Here is a 21,084-nt window from a genome sequence, read left to right on the forward strand (position 1 = left end):
ATAATCGGCAAATTTGTTGCTAAGCAAAACTGGAAAATAGTCTTCTAGCTTTTTTATATTGTCTGTAATAGCCCAGGTATTAAAATAAAAGAGTAAAAAAACACGTATCTAATCCAACACTAACTATAGATTGAATTTAAAAAAAAACATGTCTCTTATCGATCCAAACCAAAAAAGAAATCATCATCATTTCTGCCGGACACTGATTGACATAGTCCTCCCCATGAGATTTTTAATAGGAACGGTTGAAAGCAGCGTGAATCCTGTTACTTCCGAGGACCTGAACAAAGTCGTCTATCCTCCGTGCAGCTGGACGTCTTACGCTGCGCTTGCCGGTCCGCGGCCTCCAGTCCAAAAACTTAAGACCCCAGCGTCGATCTTTGACTTGCCCAAAAAATTCAAAATGCCAATCTAGCAGAATACGATGACCAAAAGGCATGATAAGATATAAAAAATATCGTGTATCAAAATTAGAGTGAGAATTAGGAAGATATTTTTGTAAGTACATATATTTATTTTTACATAAGTGATGTATGTTTTCTTTTATTTTTTCTTTACGTTTGTCAACGGCCTGTAACTTTTGATAGTACGAAGTCAAACATTTCTCTAAATAACACCTCATATAAAATATGTAAACGAAACCTCGTTCATAATTTCAGAACTAGGCTAAACGTTACTTGATATTACGAAGGAAAAGGATAGTGTGTTTAAGGGAACAAGCCGTTGAATTAATAATGTCACTCATTACCATAATAGACTATTTAGGGGCAAAATAAACCCTTTTCATTACACGAGAAAACTTCTGACACAATTATTATATATAATTTTAAGAGAATTTAATCCGTATAATTGTTGTTATATTTAACAATAATAACAATATAATTTAACATTTTTTTTCTTAACATTCGAATTACAATACAACTTACTGCTTAACAACACTCTACACTAGGTTTAGCCTGTCTAAAATTATATTAAAATATTACTGGACTGGTGTGCTGTACTAAACTGCCTGAAGACTGAAAAAGAACAAATAAAGTTAAATATCTAAGTCGTTTGAGCCCATAGACGCCCGCTGCAAGGCATAGGCCTTACCTAAAGATATCTATGAAGGAATAAACCAAAATCGTCATGTGGTATTATGTTACGCAGAGGACGCTGCTGCCCATCCTCTGGAAACTTCTTTGTGTAGAGTACGAATTATATATAAGATAGCATACCGGGAAGAAACGATTGAAACTAATGTAAAAATAAATTATACAGTTATGATATTATAGTTACTGGATGCTTTTCAATAAATTTTCGGTTTGTCATTCCCATTATTTCAGCCATAGAACGTCAATCGCTGGACGTACACTTCTCTCCTAGATTTCCAATAGTATCGGTTGAAAGCGTATGTAGAAGTAATGTGTCCTTTTGAGTTTCTGGCAGGCTATTCTTAGCAGATTAGCTTTCCGAAATGGTGGTAACTTAATACCTAACATATATAAAATAATTGGCAATTTATAAGTGCCTGTAAATGCCCGCTTGAAGAAAGATATTAGAATTTTATTTTAGTGATAGTAAGAAAAGGACTAATATATAGCTACTTCTGCACATGCAGTCGTAGTCGTGCAATAAAGTGCACCGCCCGCCAGCCCGCTGATAAATGCGCATGCGGCAACCAATGCGAATTACACAATTAACACCGCTAAATCACTCAACACGTGTTTCACCCCTCCACGAGGCATCTTCAAGAGTAATGTTACACCGGTTAGTGCTAAACACAGAGTCCTGAAGATGCGCATTTATCAGCGGGCTGGCGGGCGGTGCACTTTATTAAACGACTACAACTGCTTGTGCGGTAACTAGTAACTACATATTGGTCTTTTTCTTACTTAGGATGGACTTCCGCAACATAACGCCTGATTCCATTAAATATTTTGTGATAGTATTTGTAGCTACCCAATCGTTTAAGTTGTAAAAAAGTTAAATTTTCTTTACTTGTTATATAAATAAAGCTACATATGTGGTAGGCTAGCGGTAGAGGACTGAGACTTATGATTGTACGACGCGGGTTCGATTCCTCGAGTATTGTCTCATATGTAATTCACACTTTGTGCATTAATTATATAGGATTGCCGCTGCTCACAAACAAGTTTTAAAATGATGGGCAACAGCTTCATTTGCGTACCATGATACGATACAGCTGTTGCCAACTCGCCTGCCAAGAGAGGCGATTATGGATATCTCCCTATAGATAAATATCTTGGGAAGAGGAGGCCTATCTTTCAGGTGGTCTAGGGGCTGAAACTACGGCAACTACGACTTATAGAAGCTGATGCGTCGAGCGAATATAGTTCGTATTATACTAAGTCGCTTTGTGTTTAAATTCAGAAATGTGCGAACTTCTCTATAACATTTTAGGAGTCTTTCTTTGTTAAAATAAATAATTTGGATCATTAATCTTCTGAATGCCAGTGAGTATAAATTATACTAAATACTATTCACATACAAATTAAATAAATACACTTTTATATAATAAGATGAATTCATTCTTCTCGTTAAATAGAGAATGTTCCGTAATATAATTATGATTAATAAAACAATTACATTCAAACGTAATTAACAAAGCGTTTAAGTTACCTTTCCCAACGCGAATTACGACGTACATTGCATACTAATAAGAATGTAGATATTGAAATGGAAAACTCAATATTCGTGATAAATTGTAACTATGTACATATAAGGCATTATTTATTACTACAGCGTTTATGTGTTTTTAACTTATGCTACCAATTACTGTCTACTCTGTTATAATGGAATAACATCTTTACAACGAAATTATGCTTGTCTGTTATCTCTTTTTTGTAATTATAAACAATTAAGTTTTAAGTACATATATTATTGTTTTACATAGGAAAGATTTCATTATTCTATTTTCAAAAAACTCGCGAGTTTAAACCTCCGATCAAAACTTTAATCAGGATATATTAACTCACTCTCTTTGCTAGATGTGTGTTTACATTATCTTTACCTGGGAACGTAAATAATTTTGGTGGCCACCTAGAAACAATTTTTTTTTTATTTAAAAACAAGCACTTATAAATCGTTTTATGACTAAAATTATGTTGATTACTTATAACTGAAAGCCGGTTGTATATTAACTCGTAAATCGTAGATCTAAGGGCGAATTTTGTCTTTGGTTATACGGCCAAAAATATTATGACTAGAAAAAAATGAAGTTACATACGTTTACTCTGAATCTCGTTTTATTTTATATTTAAATTCGACAGGTCAATGACCCCTGGCCTCTGTGGTAAGCTAGTTCTGTGTAAAAATACATTAATTCATGATAAAACAAACCATTCTTTGGATCACGAATTGCAAATCTCATTCATCTAACTAAACAAAACAGGAAACTTTTTACATATCACCTTCTTAAAAATAACTAACATTATTGCATTTGCTAATTTAAAATTGAGTAATTATATTTATCATAGAAAAAGTATTCCAAAATAAATTAGCATATTCTTATCTGTTATTTTACAATAGCAGCATTTGAAATTCTTCTTAATAGTCATATGATACACATTCTTCCAAGTAAACCACTATTCCCCGATGTAAACTCCATATGGTATAACATTATTAGAAAAATTTAGAGCTCTATATTTTCTTGGCACCAGCACCTGACGCATTTGCCCGACCCTAAGGCTAGCTGAACTAGAAAATTTTAAAAAGTCATTTTGCGAACAAAGACTTTATGTCCTAATTTTCACCATGACACATACTTTTTATCTGTGAAAAGTTTTAGAACAACTTGCTTACAACATATTTAAGCTATTTAAACTTTAAATTGAATAACATGACCTTTTTACAATGAACTGCTTAACTTTTTTGAATAATTAGATGGTAATTAAACTATTTTATCGGCAGTCGTCGTTTTAGTCCGTAGACGTCCACTGGAAGACATAAACCTCCCCCAAACATGTCTAAGGGGGGGATGTAGCATAATCGTTACGCTTGGCATACGGATTTACGATCGCAGCGTGGTATTATGTTACGCAAAGAACCTTGCTGCCGTGGCAATCCCATAAAATTAATGCACAAACTGTAAAATACACAATATTGTATCCCCGGAAATAGAACCTGCGTCTTACGATCGCAAGTCGGAATCCTTTACCACTTGGCTATCACTGCTCAATCGGAAGTGCAGAGCATAATTGTTAAGTGGGAGAAAATAATTTAAAAAGAACATTTATAAAGGTACTACCTGATCCCGCAAACGTTGCTTTGAAAAAAAATAGTTTTTAATTAACAAATAAAAAATAAGGGTTGATCGTAGAGGGGTGTAAATTTAGGGTTGTATGTATTTTTGTATGCTGTATCATAAAAAAATAAAAACAAAAAATTTTGTTTAAAAAATTAAATAAAAAATTTAGGTGTGGACCACCCTTATCACTTAGGGCTATGGAAAATAGATAGTAGCCGATTCTCAGACCTACTGAATACGCATATAAAATTTGGTAAAAATCGATCAAGCCGTTTCGGAGGAATACGGTAACTAACATTGTGACATGGAAATTTTATATATTAGATATACCAAATACATGAGATATGGCAGCACAATAGCATAAATAGCTAATTTTAGATAAAAGAAATATGAAGGTTTTACAATGTAAGAGCTTTAGAGACTTTTCAGTTTTTCTATTGCGAAGGAGAAAGTTTGGCAACTAGCAACCAACAAACTACGTGACCCTTTGCATTCTTAAAAACATTTGCAACACCCGATACAGCTATTATGAATCGTGATGTCATTAATCTTTAATTTATTGAAATTGCTTTTCGATAATATTTTACGTTATGGAAATTTTTCCTTGTATTTTATGATTATGTAATATTGTTATACATGGTAATTTGTCATAAGTGTAAATTTTAAATGTTATATAGCTAATTTACTGTTAAATAATGTATGGTACATCCGAACCGAAAATCAATAATATCACAAATAATAGCATAATGATAACATAATACGAAAAAACGTTTTTCAAAATCCGAACACATTAAAATTAAAAACACTATATTTGAAAATGAATTATTGTTTACCATCGACCTACTAAAAATCCATTAACATAACATGTTTCGAAGTGATCATTTTATACAGGTTGATTGAAAATAAGTGCAAATGCTGTAAAGATTTTAGTTAACAAATAAACTGTATATTCACCACTTTAAGTTTTTTACACCAGTTATAGGTGTAATCGTTCCATATATTGTTTTTAATTTACGAAATTACTCTTGGTACTTTTTGTTTGTATTAATGTCATACGTAAACTGGTAACACCGCAATACATATTTTCACAGATAAGTAGAAAATTTATTTAATAATTTATAAAAACGCAGATTGCATTAAAATTTCGAGAATAATCAAATAATTTGTGATACTATTTGATATGAAAACGTCGTGGCACTGCACGCAATAATACATAGACGATTTCGTAAGGTGAATGTCCTGGTTACCCGATTACGAAAATATACATAAGAGTTACAATATGCAGATGCTACTAGTTTTATTATACATTCTAATATAAATGACAAGTTAGAAATATTACAACTTAATTACTTAATTAATCTAATTAAAAACCAATGGCTCAAACGTCATAACATATTTTTTTTGTAATTATGAATAATTAACTATCGAGAGGCTTCCAGTTGCCTTCACTGGCTTTTGTGAGTGTAATTTCATTAAATAAATTGTTGGTAATTTTAACATGCCATAAATATATAGCGGCTAACTTTTATTCCAATTTTTTTGGATTGTTTCGATTTTTTTAATGAACGTATAGTCAACACAATGCGAGTACAATTTCGTAAAATTCATTCTTAACTGATCTTTACATCATAAAAGCAATATTCCTACCAAATTGCAAGTCTCTAAGCCATATGGTTCCCTAGAAAGCGTGATGAGTCAGCGTTAACTGGAAATGTCCAATATACATACATATATATGTATAGATAAGAAACTAAAATATTAAACGCAGTCACTTAACGTATTTTATGTCATTGACAAATGCCAATAGCATTTTCATTATACTGAATGTGGTGTCGTTGCTGTGGACACTAATCTTACACCGTATTCTCAGACGGAGTCATTGAAAAATTACCGCATGTACACGCATCTTTAGGTACTATGCAATCGTTAACGCCTACCAAAGTTATCTATCTCTTTCACTTGTTTAGGAGTGTTTGGTAGAAAGAGCTAATGCTCTTTCACTAAGCTTGAGTTTTCGTGAGAGCACCACTGCGATTATTTACGTTCATTTCACCGAATCAGTCTCGAATCCAAAAAAAATCTATATATCTTTACTCATGCACACACTTTTGAGTGGTCAATTATTTTAACATTATAGGTTACTAGCTACCACCGGGTAGGATCAAAGATCAACTGACAAGAGCTGACCAGAAACACAAGAGTTATTCTTTTTTTAATAAAATTTAACAACATTTGATATATAAATTACAATATCTGTACTAGAAACTTGTCAACAAACCAAGATCCACTTTTCGATCAACGAAAAACTATAGAACACAAATTTTATATTCAAAACTAATAGAATGAAGGTCTGTGTATGCTGTATATGTGTATGTTTAATTTTATCATATGTAATAAAATACTAAAGTAATTTGTTAAATCTGACTCTGTAATACTTTTGTTATGAAAATATTAAAATGTTAATATTATGTACTCAGGCAAGATGTTAGGATGAAAGGGCACTTTTTAAGGCTGTATTTAAGTGAATCCTTTTCGGATGTTGCAGAGGAGCGTCCAATACTTCACAACGTGTCGGGCGAGTTCCGGTCCGGCGAGCTGACGTGCGTTCTCGGCCCGTCAGGCGCCGGCAAGTCCACCCTTCTCAACATACTGGCTGGTTACACGTGAGTTCCATATTTAAATTCAAATTTAGCTTCCTTTTAATAAATCTTATAAATAATAAAATGATTCCGTATAATTTTATACAAAAGTCACGTAATTTTTTTATTATATTTAATACGTGATTAATGTATGTAGTGCGTAATTCTACACAAATTTTATATTAAAATCAGGTTTTATTAAATTATGTGTATAAATAATGAAAATTATTTCGAATTTATTTTAGTATATGAAAGATAAAACAACAAAAAATTAACTAATATTATCTTCATAAGGAATCGTCGTTTCAGCCCATAGATGAGTACAGGAAGGAATAGGCATCACCCTAAAAATATTTATGAGGGGATATACCATAATCGCCACTCTTGGCAGGCGGGTTGATGGTACGGAAAAAACGCTAGTGCTCATCCTAAACAAACTTACTTAAACGTTAAAACACAAAGTGTGAATTACATAATATAGTGTCCCTGGAATCGAACCAGCGACCTCAGTTCTCTACCGCTGGATTACCAATGTTCAATAATTAATACGCCAAATTTTTACACTCTATTCGTTGTAAGGAGTTAATATTTAAAGTTAATACTTTTTCTATTATCTATATGGGCAATACAAAGAGATAAAAGACATACGTGGATAAATGTCAACAATTGTTAAGAAATTTCAAATAGAACGTACAGATGTAATTAAAAAAATATACAAGCAATGTATTTTTATGATTATTTTTAAAATAGTATTCTCATTCGACCAAAAAGTCCCCTGACTTTACTGATGTACTTGCCATCGTTGTGCAAGAAATTCTTCTGTCCCCGATTTTACTGGAATAAATATAAGAAAAATTCATCCAATTCACAAATTACGTTAATGTAATTAAAATGCACTAATACGCTAGGTCGTAAATTTAAAAATATTCAAATAAAGATCAAGACGCTTTCGAAACCTGCAAGCGATAGATGTAGACTGACATTTTTTCCGGTGTAAACGCATCCTTACCTTGATATTAGTGATAAATTATATGTTTTACTCTGTACGGTTAATACAGTATGGTAATAATCACAGAAAAACGCCATTTTCTATCTAATTGCACTAATTTATGCGTGGTCTTACATGTCCGACCTTCTTTCTTCCTCTTCTTCTTCTTCTTTCGTTTATGGCTGCTGGCTAGCGTAACATAGAACGTCCACCTACAAGGTTGACAGATGACCTTATAAGATCGTCGGAAGACTCTGAATACACGCTGCTTTCAACCAGTCCTATTGAAAATCTATGGGTTTTGGTATCTAACTTATATCCACTGCTGAAATATTGATATCTACAGTTATAATATATATAATCTGAAGAACAAAGTCCATCATTAGCTGCAGAGCGAAACGAATAAAGATGTAAATTAATAATAAAGGCTTGAAAATATAATTATAAGCAAAAATTACTTTAAACTAAAGTGTGATGAAAATTTCTCAGCCATTGGTAGTGGAAACTCCGTCTGGGAGATCTCATTTACCGCAATTACAACACTAAATAAACGGGTCGATGAAAGCACAACAAATTATTTCGCTCTGGCGAGCTTACAGTCAGCCGTTGGACTGTGATATTAAACGGCAAATTTTGAATGGGTGCGACGTTATTAGTCGTCGGAGAGATTCGATTAAGTAAAACGTAATGGACTTCTACCACATTTAATAAACAGGTCAGAACTCGCAGCTGAAACTGCCTTTTTTACTTGGTCTCAATTAAAGAATGATTACAATTATATACAAAAACTGATTAATTTACAATAAAAATAAGCTACTTAGACTTTACTCTAGTCTTCATAAAATGAGTAACTTTTTTGACGACAATTTTGTATGGTATTACTACTAAATACACTTCCATGTAATGTCTCCAAATTATAACGAAAGATTTTTAAGAAAATCATTTTTCAAACACCTTTGAAAAATCCTACTATAACTCGTAAGATTTTTTGAGTCATAATGTAGAGAAATAATAGCTTGAGAATTAGTTGCTCAATTACTGTATTAAGAAAATTGTGAATGTGAACATCAGAAAACCACGGGAGTTTTTTGTGGACTTTTCTATATCAAACAAATCAATTAATCTTCTATATCTAGAAATCCCCGTAGCCTTAAATAGAAGGATGTCATTATAGAGAGTTAGATCTGATTCTATTTTCATTTTAGATAATCCTATTTGGATTGGATGGATAAATTTAGTTTAATATTTTTTTAAATTTGAAAGTCAGCGATCAATGTCATCTTTCTCTATTTAATCTATGGCCCATTTTTGACACATTAACTATTCCGTCTATTTTCACAAATATGGTTCGTGGTTTTATATATCCGACCCTTTCGTTGTTTAAAAATATAAAAGATATTATATATTACTGTAATATAACTCACTTCTACGTAATAGCACATATAAAGCTATTTGAGTACAATTCTATAAATAATAAAACAAAGATGGAGTTATTTATTTTCTTATTTTTATTTCAGACTTGGTTAAAATATAAATTTTATATATCCGAAAATGATATTGGAATAATGTCAAAATTTACAATCACGGATATATATACATAAGTCAAATCTGTAAACAAAATTAAAAATTTTATAATTTTGTTAAAATTTAAATTTCTCTAATCAAAATTAATTGAATTCATTAATCACGTTACAGTTATTGATATCTTTAACATAGCTACACCAAATATAATCCCGTCGTTAAAAACATGATACATCACTTTATTTATGAGATTTATTATTTATTATAAATAGAATACTTCCTTGGTATAGCTATGTCAGATTTTTATTGATATATTTCTAATTTTTTTCTCTTTTATCATATTTATTTATGTGACTTTGTTTTCATGAATTTACTTTAGTACTTTCACTATTAGTAGTTGGTAGAGAACGCCTCCAGCATTGAGTTTAGCGTTGTACCTAGAACAGTATAATAAGTGTGGAAGCAGTGGAAGACTATAACAGACCAGATAATTCACACTTCATGCATTGCGTGTATAGGATTGCCACTGCCGACAAATTTCTAAAGGATACATATCACACTGTCATCGCCAACCCGCTTGCCTATCATGACGATAATGGTATATACTCCCATAGACATCTTTGGGGAGGCCAATGCATTGCAGTGGGCGTCTAGGGGTTAAAACGACAATGACGATTATTTTTAATAATTTTAGCATGTGGTACCGTCCTGTTCAAACAAATCAATAACATCAATACCTAATACCTATTTTAAATAATAAATATTTAGAAAACTTTTCATATTTCAATAAAAATATAAACATACAATTATTGATATACAAACAATTATTAACATCGTGAGATTATAGATCATGTGGAATATTATTCTTAACTGTTGTCGTGTAAGATTAGTTATTCTTTACCGCAAATAATATGTACTAGTAGTTACTATGTAAATAGAATAATTATAAGTAGGTTAATGCAACAACTAAGACACCATTACTCTATTATTATTACAGATTTTGCAGACAGTTTAATTGTTACTATCACAGTTATTAAACAGAATAATTAGTTCTAGTTGTAAAAGCTTTAGACATATAAATATATATTTTATACTTTTTTCATCATCAAAAAGCTTTTTAAACTTTCACGCTTATTTTCAAACACAATGTGTAAAGTCATAATTCTGAAATCCTATTGGAATGCAAAATTTAGTAACCTTTTGCAGTAACGGAATAAACAATAATTTACTTTAATACTTAGCAATCCGAATATTAAAAACGCATTTTCTTGCTATATACATCGTGTCAGGCCATAGACGCCCACTGCAAGGCATAACCCTCCACAAGATGTACAATGGGGGGTGTAACATATTCGCCACACTTGGCAGGCGAGTTCACAGTGTGGTATTATGGTACTCAGTGGATGCAGCTGCCCATCCTCCGGGAACCTATTTGTAGGCAGTGGCGATACTTTGTAGGACCTTATTTATGTGCAGTGGCGATCCTATATACATTCAATCCTTTAAGGCTTTTACACATACAACCAATCAATATTCATGAAAATGATCAATTTGTATCGAGCTCAACTAATTCAATATCGAATGTAAAAGCAACTATGATATGATTTTAGGTGCTATTGATACGTTTGCGATTAAAGTGCCTCATTCATCATGCAATGTATCTTTTCGTAAAATATTTAGACATAAATAGTTGTTTGACACAAGCAGTCATTGCTTTATGTGAACTCATGTGTAGTTTGTTGACTAATGGTCTCTATTGATGATTGAAAAAAAAATATTTAGTTTCATTAATGTATTGTTCAACTTTTTACGATAATAACAAATATGATTAAACGCTAAGTATTTTGAAATTTTTAATTAATAATATATATACAATATGCAGGACTAAAGGCGTGAATGGTCGGATCACAGTGAATGGCCACGCTCGTGATATGAGAGTCTTCAAGAAGCTAAGCAGTTACATCATGCAAGATGACCTTTTACAACCGCGCCTCACCGTCTCCGAGTCAATGAGTATCGCAGCTGACCTCAAATTAGGGACGGAATTGGGAAAAGCGGAAAAGCAGCTTATTGTAAGTATCTTTTTAAAGTTGTTCTAATAAAATAACAGAATATATGTAATTTAGCTGAGGAATGTATTGCTTTATATTCTATAACAGGCATGTCAATCTCAAATCACATGCGGCTCTTTGAAGGATTATTTGTGGCTCTCGATAAATATACCCGTGATCCCTTTTCATTTTTGTGATATATAACAACATGTGTCATTTTTCCATGTTTTTTTAAATTACGGATGATAAAGATGAAGGACTTTGTTCAACTTTTATATATACATTTACACACACACACACACACATGTATAAATATATACATATATATATAAATATATATTTATATGTATATGTATATATGTATATATTTATATATATATATATATATATATATATATATATAAGTATTCGCTTTGTTTGCCGCATGCGCATTTATCAGCGGGCCGGCGGGCGGTGCACTTTGTTGCACGACTAAGACCGCATTTGCAGAAGTGGCTAAATATTGGTCCGTAATTTAACTCATTATTAGCTGAATTAAATTACGACTCGCTACAAGCTCGGACTATCAAAGAGTTTGGGCGCCCCTGTAGCCCCATGAGATCAAAAGATTCGCTTATTTAGTTTTGGTTAGTTAATTTTGGTGAAGTAACACTTACTACACTCCACTCCACTGTGGGCGTCACTGGCAAGCTCACAGTCATCAACGAGCCATGGAAAAGGCTATGCTCGTAATTTATGAGCACAAATCTGGTTGGAGGTGATCCATAAATGATCATAAAGTGCATTGTACTTAAGTTATAACCTTTTTTATCAATAAAAATTCTGGTATTAAACATTTGTAAAGACACAAATTCAAAAATATCACATACACCCAAAGGAGCAATATCAACCGAATGCCGCCGACGTGCCTGTCAGGTAAATTTATATTGAAATGTGGAATGTAGAATACATGTCGTGGTTTCAAAACACATTCAAGAAGATATATATCGTAAAATGGTTAAAGGCATATTGAAATTGTTTGCGTGGATTGAATTAAATTCAAAGCTTAATAAACAATTTTATATTTTTGCATTACAATTATTAATAATGACCTATTTTATCAACCCTTTTCATCATCAAATTGTGCTTTTTACCCAAAATATATATAGTTGCGTTAGGTTATTTTACATTCGATGTTATTTTACATAGAGAACTGAAATTCTTGAGTTGTTTTAATGTTAATAAAAGCCAAAATGATACTTAGAATTTACGTCTGTCAATCAATGTTTGTCAGTATTTCACGGAACCGTCTACATCTTGTTTTTAATTCTCTTCGTCTTAGTCATTTACTACTACTTTACTACTAGTCATTACCTCAGTACAGGGGATCGTAACCAACTATGTCTGTATCCGCTACATTTCTTCTCCAGGCTTTTCTGTTATCTGAAAGTTTCATGTAAGCATGCACGGTAGTGTTCAGTCCAGCGAGCAGTTGTCCCTTTACATTGCCGACTACTATTAACATCTATAATAAGGATATTCGCAGAAGATCTATAGTCACCGTCAGAACTCGGAAAATTGGTCGTCTGAGGCAACGGTGGCGGAAGGCATATCACTCGTAAAACCGACGGTCATTTGAAGATCCTTTAGGAAAATCAAAATTGCGATAAGTCGTTAGATAAGGGCTACGCAAGATCTATTTTCGTGGCTATATTTGAGAGAGAAATGATCAGTCTCTCCAGATGTTTTGCGTTCCTCCGTGTCGTGGCATCATTGGCCAGGCAATGTTTTCAATTATGCTATTTAAAACACAGCTACATATCTCTGATGTTATTATGAGTCTTGAACGTTCTAATTAATCTTTGCTCGGATGACAACGATGAGTAGCGTATCTAATTCAAACCTATTAAAATAATTCCGCCAAACAACACGAATGTGAATGCTGTAAACATAAAAGTCACTTACCAAAGTCCGTCAAGCGTGCTATCATTATTTCTGATTATAGTTCATTATAGAATCACCGTCACAAAAGGCACTTTGTTACACAAGGCCAACAAATTGTATGGATATGCTGCTCTATTCTTTTGCTAATTAATGTTACTGGATATCATGGAAGTCATTAATTCTGCCTCAACTAATGATCGTGACAACTACATATCTTGTTTCTACATTTTAGGATAGGTAGATAACTTCAATAGTAAAATGAAATTAATTATAAATTATAAATACATTTTTACCGTGGAGCATATCCTTCATCAATTTGTCTGTAAGACATTATAGATTTCCAATAGGACCATTAATAGCAGCCTACTTTTAGCGTATTCCTACAAATTTGATAAGGCCATCTATTCACTTTTGTGGGGAGACGTCCACTCTACAAACTTAAGTTCATAGCTATACTTTTCCATCATATCTTCTTCGGCTATCTATTCTGCGCGTTATACGGCCTATTCACTGCCAATTCAACTTGCCAATCCGTTAAGCTTTGATAGTTACCGTCGTCTACGTCTATGGTTCTTCTCAACTCTGATTCGATCTTTTAAAAACCTCTAGATGTCGCTATCTATGGCTCGATATATAACTGTGACATTGGCAATGAGGTCCAGTGTGATAAACTGCATCTACCCCTGGTAATTAACAAGAAAAAAAACTCTATAAGAAAAACAATCTTGCGTTCCTTTTACAAAACAATTATACCAATTTTTCGACAGTCTATTCTATTACTATAAATAATCACAACCTTAAAATAATTATCTATTCTTGTCTCTGCTCGTATATCTTGTGGGCTGTTAAGTAAAATCTCTTAATACGAAAAAAACAAAAATTTTGAATTGAACGAAATAAAAACCTTACTAACTAACCTCGAGCACGATTACTCAATTCACTTCCTCTCTTACCTAAGCTTCCATAGGCTTGCTACCGACTGTTATAAACCGGACAGATTAGGTTAATATTTAATATTAATTTCATTTTTAAACGTCTAATTACGCCATAATAATAATATAAACATTTTTGCCATAAAATTTTAAAACAGAGATATATCATAACGCCTTACATTTGCCGTTGAACTAACTTTAAGAAAAAGGTTGGCTCTATAGGGGAGTTCAATCTGATTCTAGACCTTTCTAGACTCTTCTTGCATGTTTCATATGATGTCTACAAATGGTCACTGTAAATAACCCTTGTATATATAAATATATGCATAAATGAATAACACCTTCCACTAATACCTTTCTGCGTCCACCAGGTGGCGTTGCTACTCTGCAACTGAAATAGTAGAACTATTCGATATAATTTTCGTAAAAGCAATTTATTTTAGCTTAAAATGAAATAATTTTATACAGATTATTCGATTATAGGTGTAAATGCTTTAAAGTTATGATTGTTTAGATTAATTGTCAGCAAAAAGCTTTAAATCTTATACGCTTAATTCAAATAACCCTATATAAAGTGATCACTGAAATATGTTACAATATATTTTTATTGGAATACCACAGACCAATAACTTCCGGTGGTACAAAGTATGCGGGGACAAATAGAAAACTGTAAATAATTTTCATAGGTAGTAATACGAATTTGGAAAATTCTTTTTCTTACCTGTGTATTATGTTTACGTTTCTTATTTCTGAAAACATCAATTCAAAACAGCAATATAAAACAGGCAACAAGCTATTTATTTATCCCTTCAAACCTCACTTTTAAGCAATAACCATATATATAATTTCGTTTTTAATTTTGCCATAATTTGATATACATTACTTTTAGAGTGATATGTTAAACCAATTATAATATTTTGTCCATTAGGTAGAAGAAATCCTGCAAACGCTTGGCTTGTGGGAACACAGGAATACCAGATCCGAATGCCTCTCGGGCGGGCAGTCCAAACGACTGTCTGTAGCCTTAGAACTCGTCAACAATCCGCCTATAATATTTCTGGATGAACCAACCACGTATGTATTAATTTTATAATGATAAGATTGCCTCTTTGTACTAAATAAGTCGTCTTTTCTGCATCAATACACATGTTTATTTATTAATTAGTAATTGTCCTTCTTCTTTAATATGGTTGTCTAAAAGAAATTGCCTTGAGCGATAAGACCACCCATTTTACATTTTCAGTTTTAATAAATCTATTTATTGTAACATACACAATAAAGGTAAATAAATCAATAAATACACAACATGTACACAAAACATAGATTTCTTTAAAACTAGTCATATAAATGGTGATAATTAGAATGGCTCTGCAGTCTGTTAGCGATAAGAATTTAGTGAATCTTTGTTGTCCAACTATCTAGCGACGATTCGTATCCTATATTGCTACCGAAACCACGCCTTAGGAAAGCTCGGCGAGGTAGAGGGCGAGATAAAAAGGAGCATAAGAACCGCCGCCGCTTGCGAGGACAGATTGACAGAAAGGAGCGTATAGGCCGCATACGCCGGTCTCGCCGCGTGCACACCTATCAATCGCGGAACAGCAGTTTCGGTTCAGTAGCACTATATCAAGTCATGTCTCATTAGAAAATCAACTTCACAATGACCAGTTGAAGGCATACCTTCTAACGCAATGGTTAATTAGGTCGGAGGACAGTGGTGATTAAAAATTTTAAATTTATATTCTTATAATCACACTGCGTAGTTGAGACAGCTTTAAGTTTTTTTTTTTACTGAAGTGTAGCTTTGGGGAGTATGAGATTTATCAACAAATTCGCTGAACTATCATGAAGTTTAGTTTAACGAAAACGGCACGTCGGCAAGCGTTCATACGAAAATTGATTTTCCAATTATGGGATGATATTTTCATCATTATCATGTAAGCCGATAAAAGCTTATTGCAAATCATATGCCTCCTCCAAAGATCGCTACGATGATCGGTGTTCCCATGCCCACATCGAGCGACTGCCTGCGACATTACTGGGGGACGTACCTTTTTTTTTTTTGTTTCGGTGGAGGAAATCTTCCGGTATTCAAGATGCCCTGCCTCTGGGGGGAGGACAGAGGTATGTGGGATTCCTACCCACTAAAACCCCTCCCGGTGGTCGCCCTCTGCGCTAAACGGGGGACCGCGGTATCTCCCGGTCAGGGATCGCCACGCAGTCGTCCCTCGCGCCGTGCTATTTTTCGATAGCCCGTCCCGGGGTATGCGTGGATACGCTACCCCCGAAACCCTCGTGGTGCTATAACGATGGTTCGAGACCACGTCGAACCATCGTCCGCCTCAGAGTCGCCGAAGCTAGTGGGAGTTTAGGGCCCCCACTCTAAACTCCCGCGACTCCGAAGGCCCCGTTTATGGTAGGGGAGCACCATTCATCGGAGGGCCGTCGCGAGGCACGTCTCTGCGCTGACGGCGTCGTCTCCGAGCAGGATCTGTCCTCTGCCGATCCCGTTCGGCTGCCTCCTTTTGGACCATAACGGTCTCACAAAAAGAGGCCACGGCCCTCCACGCCGATGACCCACTCAGCATCGCCGACACGACTGCTGGCAAAGAAAGGTCCTGTCCAATCTCGTCCGCCAGAATCCGCCGCTCCGACTGCCACGCCGGGCAAACCGCAAACGTGTGCGAGGCGGAATCCAGGGCGGCCCCTCCGCAGTGGAAGCAGTTCGGGAGACCTACCTACGCTGTGTCTACATTATTCGTGGTCGCCATTCCACGAGCGATGTGCCCTGCCATCTACCACTTCAAACGAGCAATTCTTCTATTTACGTCGGTGATCTTAATTCTTCTTCGAATGTCGTTGTGCAACTCCGAGCATTGGCTACTCCATTGCTCACTGAGTAATCTTGAACCTTCTTATGAGGCGCATAGTAAATGACATCATTTCATAGCCATTACTCATCACCAGCAACACATTTATCCATGTTATTCTAATATTTTTGTTATTAAAGCTAGCCGGCTACAAGTTGATGATTCACTTGAAATATAAAGTAAACATAAACTAGTGCGCAGTACATCTTCGAAATTACACACGTTTACACAGCTGCAGTAAAAAGTATATACACAATTAGACGTAATTGGTTTAATCACAACCCTACCGTTACGTTTTATAGGTCATAAAGGCAAGCCGTGTTTGGAGAATTGAAACGTGCTTGCTGTCAGACTGTATCCAATATTCAAAGTACACGGAATTTCGTATGAAACGTAAATACGTAATGAGCACGTCCATGCCTCAATTTATGTATTGATTTCGTGGCGGCCCTTTTCGTTTGTGACGCACTCTCCATCGATCTTGACTCAATTAATTCAATGTAACAAAATTTATCATCATCATCATCCTTTTAGCCTTAGTACGTGCACTGCTTGACATAATAAATAAGCATTGCATGTATATAATATAGATTAATATAAGTCCAACGTCAAAATCATTCGCCGAATCAAACTCGAATGGATAGTGTTCGAAAAGCTCCGAAACATCTTATCATCAAAAATACGGCAAAACGAATGTCTTTGACCAGCGTGTGTTACCGGCTAAAGCCGGAACGGACCCGAGATGGTCCATAAGAAAGCTCAATGTCACCCAGAGAGCAATGGAAAGAAGAAGAAAGAGAAAGTAGTTTCGCTTTCGCGAATCAGAAATGAAGTTATCCGCAGAAGAACCGAAATCACCGACGTTGCTCATAGAATACCTTTTTTTTGGTTTCGGGAGCGGAAATCTTCCGGACGTTCAAGATGCCCTGCCTCTGGGAGGAGGACAGGGGTATGTGGGATACTTACTCACTAAAACCCCCCGGTGATCGCCCTCTGCGCTATACGGGGGACCGCGGTATCTCCCGGTCAGGGATCGCCACGCGGTCTTCCCTCGCGCCGTGCTATTTTCGATATCCCGGGCGTATGTATCCGAGTATACGCTACCGCCGAAACCCTCGTGGTGCTATCACGATGGTTAGAGACCACGTCGAACCATCGTCCGCCTCAGGGTTGCGGAAGCTAAGCCCGAAAGGTTTTCGAGTGGCAACCAAGTGAGGGAAGACATGGCACACGTAAGTTTCCCTCTACGTGAACCGACGACATAGTTAAAGTCAAGAAAACATAAGTAAAAGTCGCTGGATATGGGCAGCATGACACGGCGGAAGACAACGATATGATGATGTAATAATACAATAATTCTATACAATAAAAAGTGTATAGAACTGCCGATAGATGGCGCTAGTTGTAGATTTCCTCACGCTAAAATTTGACACGCGTAGTCGCATATAAGATATCAATTCAGCACCTATCAGTTGTGTTATATTTACTTAATTGACAAATATGCAGACGAAAATATTTAAAATGCTTTACAAATAACAATTATTGTATTTTATAAAGAATGTTATTGCAATTAACATTTTAAATAAAATAATTGTGTTCGTAACATTAATAGTAGTGCTTATACTCCAAACCCGTTAAGTCAGTTCAACAATACTTCGATAATCACAATTAGCAATTCATAGAGCACGAAATTAGCTCTTTCGTTTACATTAAAAGTTTGCATAGAGAAACCATTGTGTGTTCGCGTGAAATTGGAACAGTTCCATTCAACGTTTTTTCTGAGATTTGTTGAGATCGTGAAAAAAAGTTGGCTTTTGCCAAAAAAATGTGGGGTAGCATTTATATTTAGATACAGAAAATTGACTTTGTTATTGCATTGCTAATTTTATATAGAAGAATATAACAAATAGGAGAATAAATAAGACCAGCAATATATCTGTTATGTATCAGTCATTTCAATCTCTTGAAACTTGTAAATAAATTTTATTGTTTTCAACCATGATGTAACATGATAGTGTTAAAAGATTATTACGGAAAGTGTAATACATATCTTCTCCATTGTGTGTTCCTTTTAAATTTATATACAAAATATCTTCATTCAAGTAGGCATTTACACGCATTTCTGAATCATAGATTATTATAACATTATAAGTAGTAAAGTACCACCAGCTTGGACTGCTGATTTGCTATGAAGAGTCGGTTCAGAAACAGTAACCCTTTTTAATTTTACAATTCTTAGGTGGCTATATTATAAAATCAACCATGTAAATGAGTCAATAAATCGAGTTCCACATTTTTCATTGCGAAGAACTAAAGAACTAAAAAGAACTAAAAACACTTTGAATGGAATATATTTAAGTTTTATTTATTAATATACTTTTAACGTTAAAATAAAATACTTATAAAGAATATATTTTTTTAATTTTTATTCAATTCGTATAGTTTAAAAGACAAAAAGCCAAAACAGTATATATTTTAAAACAAATATGTAGAAGATGTAATTTAGTCTGCGACCATTGTTCGAGCGCCTGTGTTTGTGGTTACCTCAATGTTGGCAATTGTCAGCAATTGTAAGCATCTAAAGCCTGTCCCGATCGTTCCCAGCTTCATAAATAGCTTGAAAATTTCAAGCATTTTGTTATATTAATAATTTAAATGAAGTTATTTATATGGTAACCATTTATTAGAACATGATTTTTACTTTAAGATTATTGCATCAGCCTATAATTATAACATGTAAATCAATCAATATATTCTAGAACTTGAAAGCGATAAAAGTTCTGCTTATTAAAAGATTGTCACTTTTTAACTGTCAAAGAATTCTCTTGAACGCATTTAGCCATTTAGTATTATAAAATATTGTTTTGTAATTATTTAACTTTTCATCTACATTCCATTTCATTTAATATATTTATTTATAATAAAAGTTAACAATAATTGTAAAATTTCTAATGCACATAGCTTAAAATATACACTCAAGGCTAACGAATCGTTGACCTTGTTAAAATTGAGAGACGCTAGATGCATATTGCTTCTGAACGATCCTATTGGAAATGTCTATTTTATCATTAGACATCCTACGACTGAAATAATTATGATAATGACATATATTTTGTGGCTGCCATATTGTGTTATCAAAATATTATACGTATATATTATAGGTTATAATTTATGTCAATTTGAGCTTTATTGTATGATATTTCAACTGTAAACAAATCAATATATGCTATAACATATGATAAATAATATATAAATTCAATACCTGCTAGGTTTTACAATGCCGGCGTTGTTCTATAAATATTACAAAAATTACTCAAATTTATTTATAGCATAAATTAGTGTTTAATAAATAATAAGATACTGCTTTTTTATTGGCTATATATAATTTTTATATTTAAATATTGTTATTATTTTTGTGATGAATATATAGATGTTGTTTTTTTCACAGAGGTCTTGATGTCGTTTCAATAAGACAGTTGGTTGTTTTGTTACGTTTACTCTCTCGCCAAGGACGGACCATCATCTGCACCATTCATCAACCTTCAGCTTCATTATTCTCGCTCTTCGATCGTGTATACGTCGTTTCTAGAGGAATGTGTTGTTATCAGGTAAACTATTTTATAAATACAATGCTGGCTGCAACGTAGACAGATGACCTTTTTATGATTGCTAGAAGACTCTGGATACAGGTCGCTTCAAGCCAATGTTATTGAAGGGGAAAGATATTTCCAATTACCATATTCATTGATTTCTACCGCATTGATTTTTTTAATACACAATAATTTTAAGATCATTTTATGTATAGTGTTAATCTCGTGGTTAATAGAAGTAACTAAAGGACATAGTTAACGGATTCGATTGCCACCAGGACGACCAGAACAAGATGGATAGATAAATTAGTTCAGTTCTTT

At 33.9% G+C, this 21,084-nt stretch overlaps 1 protein-coding gene across 2 annotated transcripts in view; it reads left to right on the forward strand.

Moving 5' to 3' along the window:
• LOC137932712 (ATP-binding cassette sub-family G member 1-like) overlaps positions 1-21,084 on the forward strand; it is a 94,607-nt gene that overhangs the window by 61,076 nt on the left and 12,447 nt on the right. For both annotated transcript variants that reach the window (XM_068776365.1, XM_068776364.1), the window contains exons 2-5: positions 6,795-6,912; positions 11,280-11,469; positions 15,232-15,377; positions 20,622-20,781. In XM_068776365.1, the coding sequence (XP_068632466.1) occupies positions 6,795-6,912; positions 11,280-11,469; positions 15,232-15,377; positions 20,622-20,781 (614 nt within the window). The remainder of the gene's footprint in view (positions 1-6,794; positions 6,913-11,279; positions 11,470-15,231; positions 15,378-20,621; positions 20,782-21,084) is intronic.

The sequence above is a fragment of the Battus philenor genome, unplaced genomic scaffold, assembly GCF_028537555.1.
Source record: "Battus philenor isolate CCGP_79_NKW_IND1 unplaced genomic scaffold, ilBatPhil1.0.hap1 SCAF_12, whole genome shotgun sequence".
Taxonomy (NCBI): domain Eukaryota; kingdom Metazoa; phylum Arthropoda; class Insecta; order Lepidoptera; family Papilionidae; genus Battus; species Battus philenor.